This window comes from Tinamus guttatus, unplaced genomic scaffold (genome assembly GCF_059628265.1).
Source record: "Tinamus guttatus ecotype Peru unplaced genomic scaffold, ASM5962826v1 Tinamus_guttatus_pri_ptg000472l, whole genome shotgun sequence".
Lineage (NCBI taxonomy): Eukaryota > Metazoa > Chordata > Aves > Tinamiformes > Tinamidae > Tinamus > Tinamus guttatus.
In genome coordinates this window covers 2,136,737-2,148,176 of record NW_028289006.1, presented here as the reverse complement: position 1 = coordinate 2,148,176, position 11,440 = coordinate 2,136,737, and the positions used below count along the sequence as shown (strand labels likewise).

The window sequence follows — 11,440 nt, the reverse complement described above, 5'->3', positions numbered from 1 at the left end:
AAAGAGTGGGTGCAGATGGAGATCGTGGCTTGGAGTCCATACTCATGTCTTGTCAGCCATTCAGTTCCTTTCTCACATACAGCTCCCGTGGACTCCTGTTGTGAGCCAGGGATATATGCCACAGAGAAGCAGCATAATCGGGCCCTGCACTTTGCCAGCTTGGATTGAACAGGAAAGGTGAAGTATAGTTCCTTAGAGAGATGGCACAGACAGTCAGCACAAAGTCCCTTCATCAACATTCCTCATCTTTTCCCCCTCTTCTTTTTCTTTTCTTTTTGGCAACCAAAAATATGTGGGGAAGTGCAACCTCCCACCCTTCTCCATGGGAAGGGCTCATCAAAGGTTGTTTGACTCGAGTAGAGGATGTGTGAAAGGCCTAAGTCTGATCACTGGCCGTGTTCCCAGGCTTGCTTCCATCTGTTGATAAGCTATGGAAGTGGGAGGATATGCCATGTTTGATAGAAAGCTCTAAAGCAAAGACTTGCCTATAAAGATCCCTGAGGTATCTCTGATCACTCTAACCTGTCACTGTCATATATGTTTTGCCTCCCCCTTTTTCTTTTGCTGGCAATGTTGGTGTGAGAAACAACCCTGATTTGAAGGTACAAAGGGGCTTTATTCAAGATGGATGCTAGTGTCTTCTTGGAATGAGGAGTTCAACATCAGCATGCATTGCTGACGAAGTCAGAAGCAAAAAGGCCCATCCTGGCAACTCTAACTCTTCCACCAAATCCTTCAGGACATCACAAAGGAATCTTGCTCCCCCTACGCAATGGAAATTGAGTATCAATTTCCAGTGGGCAAAGTCCATACTTGCATATTGCTGAACAGTTTGAACCCACTAGGGTTCTCGCTTGGAGAATTCTGACGGAGCATGCTGGATATCAGAATAGGATTATTTTTGGGGGGGGTTGAGGAGGTGGGACCAGTGTGCTTCATTGTCTTGAACGACAACAAGTCCTGACTGCAGTTTTTCTTCCCTATTTACGATGAAAAATGGCAAGTTTTGGGATTGCCCTCACTGGAGGGCATGGTAGGAGACAAAGAAGTGCTACACCAGCCTATTGTGTCATGCTACAGTAAAAAAACGGTGTGAGTACTCCAAGAAGGTTTATTATGTGGAGATCCATGGCTGCAAGTTCTACCTTCCAGCTGCCTTCCACTGTGCATGGCATATTTCTAATATTTTTGGAATATTTCCTCCTCCGTCTCCTTCTCCTCACATCCTCCTTCAGTATATACACTCCAGTGTTGCTTCAGAAGAGCATGGCTCATGCAAATACCTCTAAAAGAGCCATGCCTGGGGCTAGAGTGAGGAAGCATATGTCAGAAACATTGCCAAAGGTACCTATTATTTCCCAGGAGACTGGCTGCAAATATATAGTAGAGGTCATCGAACTGTAGAGGACGGAATGGTTTTTGCTCATTTTTCTTGTGTGCAGAAACTTACAGAGTGGGAAAATGTTCCCAGTCATTGCCCCAGAAAATACTGGTGTTTCTACAGGAGAGAGAGAGAAATGGCAAGGGAGGGACATGGAATTTTGTCAGGCTCTCCTATGAAATCCCATTCCTTTTTTGGATAGGTAATAAGCAGCACAAGGTGGTACTCTAGTAGAGACAACACCTGCTACTAATATTACCTGATTGACTCACTTGAATACTTAGAATGAAAATACACCAAATCTAAAATTCTAAATATATAATCAGAGTTTAATAACATAATTGATTTATTTCTGGATTATGAATCACACCCTCCCCCTCCCAGACCCTCCCCTTCACCTCTGTCCCAAAACTTCTTGACCTGTTAGAACTAAAATAAATAAAGCAACCAGAAAAGATCACTTACAGGAGAAAGGATTAACCTGATGGACACATGGCCTAATTTATTATGGGAGAAGGCAAAACACCAGACTCCTGCAGTTAGACCAGTAGTTCAGTCCAGAATTTCCAATCCTTCTTTTCTGGTTGCCCTAGAGCATTCATTTGAGTGGTTTGTGGCACAGTTAATATTTGCAGAGCGCTCAGAGTGTTAACAGTGCTACACAGTATCAACACTAGATAATGATTTTGGCAAACTGTCATTTGCCAATCAGTGGAACAAGGGACAGACCAGTTCGGAGAAAATGCGAACCAACTTGCACCCCGAAACACAAAATTCAGAACCTTTAAGAAGAGATTCGAAAAAAGTTCCGTTAACTTCTTTTTGGTTTGTTTTCGGCTTAATTTCCCTGCAGAGCCACCCTCCAGGTTTCCTCGTTCCAGGTGGAGAGGGACGGAAAGTATTGAAATAACCGCCATAGAGATTAGCTGCCCTTGCCAGCTGTTAAGCTTCCCCCCCAAGCCCTTATGAAATACCAGAAATTCTCATGAGCTTTCCCAGGTCCAAGATTTCTAAACCAAAGTAGCATTGGAGAAGTCTCTTAATGTCAAGTGATGGTCCAACCTGAGCGGCCAACTTCATGGTTCACCCCACCACTATCAAGACAGTGTAATGCCTTGAGGCCCAAACTCCACAGAGAGATGCTGGTACAGAGAGTTTTTATGCAAAAAGGATTTGGGGTGTTCCCATCATAACATGAAACCCTGCTGGCAAGGCTTGAAGTGACGTTCCGGCGTCTTCCATTCATGAAGATAAAGGTGACAGGGGGGGGCCTTGGGGGAACACAGCACACATGGATTTTCTCTCTCTCTCATTTTTTTTTCCTCATTCATACGGCCTCGACCCGCGTAAACCGCTTCCAAAAACGCAGCCTGAAAAGTCATAGAAAACAAACAGAACGGAAACAAACTCCCCCCCTCCCACCCCACAACCTGAATATTCACGAGAAGAGAAACACCAATTTATACAAAAACGCATTAAAAAAGAAATATTTACAAATGAAAGGAACGCCTTCTTGGTGGCTGCTGTCAGAGGCATCTGACAAGCCGCTGTGTGTTCTGGATTGCAGATCGCTCTGTTAACAGGTTTGGTTTCTTTTTTCTTTTTTTTTTTTTTTTCTTTTTTTTTTCTTTGTCATTATAATGAGAGAAGAGGGAAAGAATAAGAAATTTCCTTACCCCAAAGACTAAGGGGTGGCATTACAAATACATTACAAAGACTCTCTCCCTCTTCTCTCCTTAATTTCCTCCATGAAATCTAAGGAAATATTCCCCTCATCAACCCTGCCCCTCCCTCTCCTCACAAGTCTTTACAGGCAAATCCCATCCTCTCCCTGCCCCAGCTTTAAAAAATAAATTAATAAATAGGTAAATAAATAAAAGGCCTTCTGTTGGCTTAAAAAGAGCAAGATAAGATAAAATCAACCAGGGTGCGGTGAGGAATGAGAGAGAGGTGGCTTTCACCTCCAAGAAATGTGGCTCAAATAAATGGCTGCCATCACTGTTCAGCATCAGTCCCCAGGAGTGTCCCCATGCCATTAACACAGGGCCCTTTCAACCCTCTCCCTGGGGAGTCATGGGTTGTTAAGACATTGGTAGGACAGACCCAGGAAAAACAGGAGGGACTTTGCCACATGTCTCAATATGGGAGAGGTCAGCCCACGCTCCCACCTCAGATTCTCCGGGAAAAGAAGACAAATGAAAGGGGAGTTCAACTCCTCACTCCTACCATTGCTTCTTTTTGTTTAGTTTCACTTGCATCTAAAGTGATACAATGGAAAGAAAAAAACATTCTTACTGATACTAGGTGCACCAGGAAAGCTGTCACTACAACTGCAGGGATGGGACACCCTAGGCTATTCCAGCTTCGCACCTGTGCTAGTATCTCTCACACGCAGATGCACACGTACATGTACACACACGTCTCAGCCTTGCACGTCTTGTCTTCAGCCTCGGCACAAGTTTTTGTGCTCCCTGGCATTTATTCAAGCCCATCCTCTCCCAGGAAGACAAGCCATGCCCTTCCCCTGTACATTCAATAGTAAATATACACGTAAGTTCCCCATGGGTGCACACACCCTCCTCCCATTTCCACTTGTGCAAGGAGGCATTGAAACAGTCCACCAACATTACCATAACCACACAAACCCTTTATAGCATGTTCCTTCTCCAGCACCTTGCCAGTATTGGCAGAGGGCACCCTGTTCCTCTTATTTCAACCTGCTGGCCAAGGGTAGGAGAGCACAAAGATTAACCCTTTCTTTGTCCTGCCCTCCTTGCCAAAAAGATGTGCCAAAATAGGCATGGTGTGCCCTGAAGTGACAGTGACAAACCTCCCCATCTTTGCTCTATGCGATTTAGCTCTGTTCTATTGTGTTTGTTATCCAGACATCTTACAGGATTGTGGGTTTATTCACAGACATTTCAAGTATAAAATTATTGTATATACTCACGTACAGGCTAACCCATACTATACACTGCTCCCACCCTTGAAGTATGTCACAACTACCAAGCAATTCATAGCTAGCAAACCAGCCCTGCTCCTCTATCCCCAGGCTCCTGTCATTTCAGTGCAAACCAGCATCATCTATTAGAGCTCCCAGAAGCCTCCCTGATTCCAACGTTGCTCTTCCACACTCACAGCCTGCTTCCTTTCCAACTCTCCCACTGATCTGTCACAGATCCAATGGCTATAATAGTCATAGTGAAACAACTAGCCAGACCTGCAGACAACCCTTCTCCTCTCCCACCCCCCCCCACATTCCCCAGCAAACATTTCAAAGTTTTAGCGTAAAATTTCTCAGCATATACGCAAATATATATATAATATATATATATATTTCAGCCCTAAACCCCCATAGTCTTCACAAAATAATGTAACGAGAACCTCAGAATAACTAACATGTAAGTGCATCATCAGGTTAGTTGTGTTATTCCCCTTCACTTTCTCCACATCTTCCAACATTACTTTCTTCTAGGCAGTATTAGGAAGAGTTGCCTGAGCAAGCATATTTTCCTGCATGTCCATTACACTGCTTTTGCTCTCTCCTCCTGCTACACACATGTGTGCGTGCACATGCCTTTCTTTGATGGGAGTCAGTGAGAGTGAAACACTAGAGTCACTGTTGCTCCCTCTCACCTCACCCCTTCTCTGTCATGAGCGAGCGAGGATATCCAACTCCGAAGTCACTGTAAAGTGCAATGGCCAGGAATGGAGGAGAATGGAAGGAGCGAGAACATGGAAAGAGAGATAAAAGGGAAGGAGTGGGGAAGGGGAGGAGGAAAAGGGGAAACCAAAGAGGTGGCACTTGTCACCAGTGCTGCCTTATACAGAACTCCAGTATCCCACAAACTAAGGACGACCCAGGAGAGTAGCTGATGGGACTGCTCCCACCCCACCCTCCCACGCTCCATATCCACCCCCGGTTCCTCCCCGCATTCTTCCCCTCTCACTCAAACGTCAGACTCAATACTGGAGAGTTTCTCATAAACATGCCCGTTGCTGGAGCCATTGAAAGCCCTGGGGTTTTTGTTGTTAGGCACACAGGGGTTGGACTGGTTCCCTATACAGATGTCCTTCTGGAAACGGGCTGGCACAGCCCCATGAAGGGCTGAAACCACCGGCTTGTTGGTGGTGACGATGGCTCGGAAGTCTGGCCTAGCTTTGGGCCCTCCTGCCACCACAGGCTGCCTGAAGAAATAAGATTTGCTGCCGTGGAGCAAGCATTGGTCATCCCCAAAAGTGGGGATGAAAGGGTTTTGAGTGACCCGGTCAGGGTAGAGCGACTTGCTGAGCATGTAACCCCCGCTGCTGCCGGGGTTGTTGTGGTGGTGGTAGCTGGTGGCGGGCACTGAGGACTTGTTGTTGGCAAAGGTGGTCTCACTGGCTGGCATCTCAAACATGTGGGCATAGGGGCTGCCCTCCAAAAAGCGGCCCTTGTCCTTGAGGCTGACGCTGCGGGGTGCCAGGGCCGAATCATCCTTCTGCAGGTCCACAAAGGTGTCATAGGAGTGCTGCCGACGGAGCTTGTTGCGGTTCTTCTTCTGCACCTTGGAGGCAGAATTGGAAGGGCTCTGAGGATATTTGGAGGAGGAGGTGGCGCTGGTGGCCACGGGCACGGGGGCAGGTGGCTGGTCCAGCTCTTGGAGAGAGTTGTCCTCACTGATGTCATACAGGTTTCCTGATTTCTTGCAGGCCTCACACCGGATGCAGGCCTGGCGGGTGGAGTTCTGCCCTACCACCGCTGGGGTATAGTTGTGCACTTTAGAAGGGCAAGCACGGCAGAAATTAGCCCCAGACCGGTCCTCCCAGTCTAGGTTGGTAAGGTTCTTCTCCCAGGGCGCTGGAACTCCACTCACAACACCATGCTTGTGCTCGTTGCCTCCACCGAATTCCCCCGAGCCATGCTTGTGGTGTGCCCTGTTGGTGCAGGACCCGCCACTTCCTCCTACCGTGTCACGCTTAAACTCATCTCCCCTCTCTTTGTAGATATCCGTCAGGTCCACATGTTCCCAGTGTGGTGAGTTCTCCTTTGCCCGAAACTGGTCCAAGTAGAAGTCCCGTAGCCCTTCTTTATCCCTGAAGTAGCGCTTGTGGTCAGGTGAGCGAGGTGGTCGCCGGCGGTAGGCCAGCTCTATCTCGTCAAACTCCCGACGGGACTTGGCAGAGGCTGGGCGCTTCTTCAGGCTGTCCTTGTACTGCTGCTTCCGACGCTTGGCCGCATTACCCTCAATGTTGCCGTAGGTGACCGTGTGGGTGGAAATGTCAGAGACATCTGAACGAATCAAATCATCATGGGCCCCACTGCCCCCATAGCGGTCACTCTTGAAGGAGAACTTGCCATAGATGTCACCCAGCTGGCTGTGCTTGGCAGGGGGTAACCCCAGGTCCAAGGGCTTCTTCCCAATGGACCGTGACTGGGCATTGAAGGGCGGGTTGTCACAGTCGTAGAGTCCGTCGATGGAGCTGGTGCTGCCAATGCTGTGGGGGCGGTGGTGGTGGTGGTAGTGGTCCTGATACACATTGCTGTCCTTCAGCTGAAGGTTGCCAAAGGTCCTTTCCACCTCACTGATATAGTCACTAAAGAGGTTCTCCTCGCAAGGCGGGTTGTTGTAAGACTTGCAGTCCGAGTGGGTGAAGCTGCGACGGTGCTCAGAGATATCGTAGACTGATGACTCACGGCGAATAAAGTCCAGGGCACTCTGCGGTGAGCCGTTTACCCCTGACAGGTTGGCCATGTTCTTGGCTGTACGAAGCAGGCGAAGGATGTTGGAATGGGTGTTGTTCATAGTCGCTGTGGGGGAGTTCATTGCTGACTGGCGTTCCTCAATGGCCACACCATGGATGCAGCTGTAGATACCCTGAAATGAGAGGAAACAGAAAGGTGAATGCTCTGGCAAAGGATAACACCAGAGGTGCTGGAAGCAAAATGCACAGCGACAGCGCATTCTTGTGGGACAAAAAACTTGCCAACCTTTCACCACACAGCACCATCAAAGGAAATGCAATCAGATTTGCACTACCAGACCTTCCTTTTTTGACCTCTCTAGCTTTCTTACATTTCTTTCTTGCCCCCTATCTCTTCCTCCATTTCATGGCATATCAGCATGATGCAAGCATACCTACTAACATATGTAAGAGTTATTCAAATTCAATAGGTGTAATATGGAATTGCAAATGGAGAAATAATATCCTGGGGAAGTAAAGCATCAAAATAAGACCAAGGACTCTGTGTGGATGAGAGGAAGTAAGTCTTTTTAACCTCTGAAATTCATCTGGACCTCGGTGAATCAATGAGACACGAGCTTGCTTAAAAAGGGAACGGCTTCATTTGTCATAAACCTAGCTGTTATTCATCAGCACAAATTAGAAAAGGAAACATAAAGAAACAGCAGGACTGCCAAATGAGAATGTAAGTCTTTTGCATATAGTGGCACAAGGTACCCTAATTTTTAATTGCCTTCGGTTAAATTTAACAATGATAATAGACTACAAATTAACACCCCTGAAAGTCCTCTGTTCAAATCAGACAGCAGTAGTGGCTAATTCTTCCATATTCCCTATTGGTTCACTTCACCATGACACAGACCATGACAGGGCCTTTCCCAGAAGCAAAGAGTCTTATTTATTCCCTGGCCTGCCAAATGTTGCCTGCTGATTCATGTTAGTTGTGAAATGGACACCACCACATCATATTATCTCAGCAGCTAAAAGATGATTAAGTCTTAGAGATTTTAAAAACCTAGACTACGTCTAACAGGTAATCCCAAAATGAAAGAATCTATATTCTGCTAAGGATCACCAAACTTCATCTCCATCTCATTTCTAGACGAGGACAGGATGGAAAACAACAAAATAGAAGAAAGGCTGTGTCCCCACATTAAAAGAGCTTTATCATTTCTCCTTAACAATATTGAAATGATATACTTTTTGTACAATTAAAGCTAATTCTGTTGCAACAGACAGTAGAGTCAAAAATGCTGAGCTTTGACCTCACTTCAAAATGGATCAGGAGAAACGACCAGTGCCTGAATGAAGAAGAGAGCTGTAAGTGAGACACTGTTAGCTACAGTAAAAGCCAAGAGATGACTCAGAAATGACTAGAATCTGCTTTAGATGTAAATATTATCCCCTAAAGCAGGATTTGCATAAAGCAATTGCTAAGTTCATGTGGTCATCCTCTCTAGAAGAATTTCTGCATGGTTTAGAGCGTGACTTTTGGTTAGAAACTTCTGACTTGTCTAACAAGTTCAGCTTAACTGCTGCAATAAACAGGACAACGAAAACCTCCGTTTTTTTTTTTTTTTTCAAGTTATTCAGTGTAATTTGACTTCTTCCCAAATTTGGCCTCCTTGTGAACTCCTTTGAAGGAGCAAACAATTACAGCTAACCTCACTTTATAATGAATTTTCATTTCCATGTAAAATTTCCACAATTGTGACCATAATCCAGCAAAGACTAGGTATGTCAAGATACTCTTAAAAAAAGTTCTCCCACAGAAAAACAGCAGATACTCTTGCAATATTAACATGCAAAAGCTATCAGAATTTGCACTGGAGATTGACACTCTATGTCACCCACATTCCAGGCAGTCTTGGCAGATTTCCCCATTTCCAGTACCTAGGACTGCCTAAATAAAATTTTGTTCCTTATTGCTAACTAATGACACTCACCCTGCTGATGGAGAAGACCACACCAGGCTTGCCAGAGCAGACACCCATGAAGCAGTGACGGAATTGCCAGTAAAAGAGATGCTCGCAGATGAAAGTGATGAGACTGAGGGCCATGGCTGCTCCCAGCATGTAGAAAACACCTGCCATGTTATCTATATCCAGCTGGCTGCTCATAACCTCGTTCTTTTCATTGTGACAAATACCAGTGAGCCACAGTGCTTCCAGCTCCTCCATCTCCCCTAGAAAGAGAGAAGTAAAGAGGTTAGTCAGCCCTGCAATGACTGAGGATCTCAAGCAGAAGTAGACTAAATGTGAGAAGCAGATCCAAGGTCATTTCCACTGGTCACACTCTGTTTCCACATTTGTTATGTGGTCACTGTGAACTTACGTCCTGAAATATCCTGACTACCCTTCTGATAGGGGCACATACAGTTAATCACAGCTAAGGTGACATGATTTTTCCAAAGTTAGATATTAGCCTGGAAAGCTCTAGCACAAGAACAGGTTCCCACTTCCTAAATGTCACAGCAAGATGCTGATCAAGTTGTCTACCAGCTGACTGAAGATCTCCTCTCATACACTTCCACTTTCATATTACATTAACAAAGGGGAAAACCAGTGACTAGTACTAGAAGATAGAAATGACTCATTTTTAATTAAAACCATCGTTCATTTCCAGCTCAAAATTCAAAAGGTTGCTTTCTAAAAATCAAATGTCTGGTTTTGAATATGTTTCTGAAATGCATGCAAATGCATATGCTTTTATCTATTCTCAAAAATATTATGCATTTTTACCTGGTTTTATTAGTCTCTGGTCCAAATTTGACATTTCCAAGCTTTGACCAACCAAAAATATTATTAACTTGTATAAAGTAGGAACGAATGTACTGTAGTCTAACTTCACACCCCACTTATCCCCATTATGATATTTTCACGGGGAGAAAGATAGATGTGCACACACACACACACACACTGAGGCATTCAAAAACAAACCAATTTTGCAGGCTGGCAATTCTTTTCTTGCTGTTAAGGAAGCGGATTTTTCACATTTTGAACCTTCAATCCAGTAACAGAGGAAATTTCCATATATTTATGTGGTATAGTAGTATACTCCTAAAAGCTTTATAGAGATCTTATGTCTTTTTTTTTTTTCTGAAATAATCCATATTCGTCTGTTTAGAAGGCATGTCAGTCGGGTGGCCAATTTTCTGATAAAGCAGTGTCAGGTCTATGTTCTTTCTGTATTTCTTATATCATACATTCTTTTCAGATTTCAGAAAATAAAAACCACGTTAGAAATAAAACAAGCTGTGATTTTAGATCATTCAAAAATAGAGGACTCAGAAAGGAGTGATACAGAGTGAAAATGGATAGCTAAAGAAAAATTTTTGAAGAAAACTGTCATCCGTGAATATTTTTTTAAATATTGGCAATTTTTCTATTAAAGATGAGATGAACCAGCTAACTATAGTATGTTGATTAATAGTTCACACCAAAGTATACTTCTGAGTCTCAAGTCCATCCTCATTTTTTTGAGGTTTTGAGTAATGAATTTACTATTTCCTCCAGAAACATTCATTTCTTAATTTGATAATTTCTATATGACTTGATTCTTTCTAGACACGTAACTTGTGGGATGATATGGAAAGTCCAATATTATTTGTCATTTTGGTCGTGGCAAAACCCTAAAGGTATTGAAAAGTTTGTGAAAGAAATCTTGTTTTCACAAGATATTTTTCACACATCTGAATTTATTCTATGAGATCTCAAATGCTTTTAAAGTTGCATTTCATGTTACTGCTACCCTGCATGGACATTATAAAATAAGTACTATCCTGTACATTACTGGTTCAATGTCTCTAACAAACCTTTGCAATTAACTTTCTGTTCTTACTTACATCTGAAGCATCAAAGTCAGGGGAATGGAACATCGATTGTATACATGAAAAGTTTTGTATTGCTTAATAAAACTCCAATTCCTCTTTTTCTTATCACTTACCATCTCCAAAAAGCTGTAGAATAGCAAGATCAACTTGGCGTTTCCAGCCTGAATCCTTCTGGATGGCAATGCCGTAGCCAGTGGAGGCAAATACTTTCCCACTGCCGATGGTTACCAGCTTGCAGCCTTCATCTCTGCCAGCCATGTAGTTTAGCACTGCTGCATCATAAATGAAGGCATCCAGCTTCCTGCACAGGTGAATGAAAGAAGAGGGGTATAGTACAGAAAAGATAGAATCCGCATGAGTTTAAAGGTATTCCCAGCTAAGCCTAAGGCAGAAATAAACCTTTTCCAGATAACAGGTTGCATCTTCAGCTTCATCAGAAAAAACAAAAGTCTTTGCCTAGACACTATTTTCAGGTGGATCTAGATTATAAATGAGGACTATAT

The 11,440-nt window shown here is 44.1% G+C and overlaps 1 protein-coding gene across 4 annotated transcripts in view; it reads right to left on the bottom strand.

Moving 5' to 3' along the window:
• Positions 1–5,051: 5,051 nt before the first annotated feature.
• Positions 5,052–11,440, bottom strand: part of GRIN2B (glutamate ionotropic receptor NMDA type subunit 2B) — a 238,537-nt gene continuing 232,148 nt past the window's right edge. For all 4 annotated transcript variants that reach the window (XM_088532849.1, XM_088532847.1, XM_088532846.1 and 1 more), the window contains exons 12-14: positions 11,051–11,238; positions 9,052–9,290; positions 5,052–7,239 (exon numbers count right to left, since the gene is read on the bottom strand). In XM_088532849.1, coding sequence (XP_088388975.1) covers positions 5,332–7,239; positions 9,052–9,290; positions 11,051–11,238 — 2,335 coding nt within the window. In that variant the 3' untranslated portion in view covers positions 5,052–5,331. The remainder of the gene's footprint in view (positions 7,240–9,051; positions 9,291–11,050; positions 11,239–11,440) is intronic.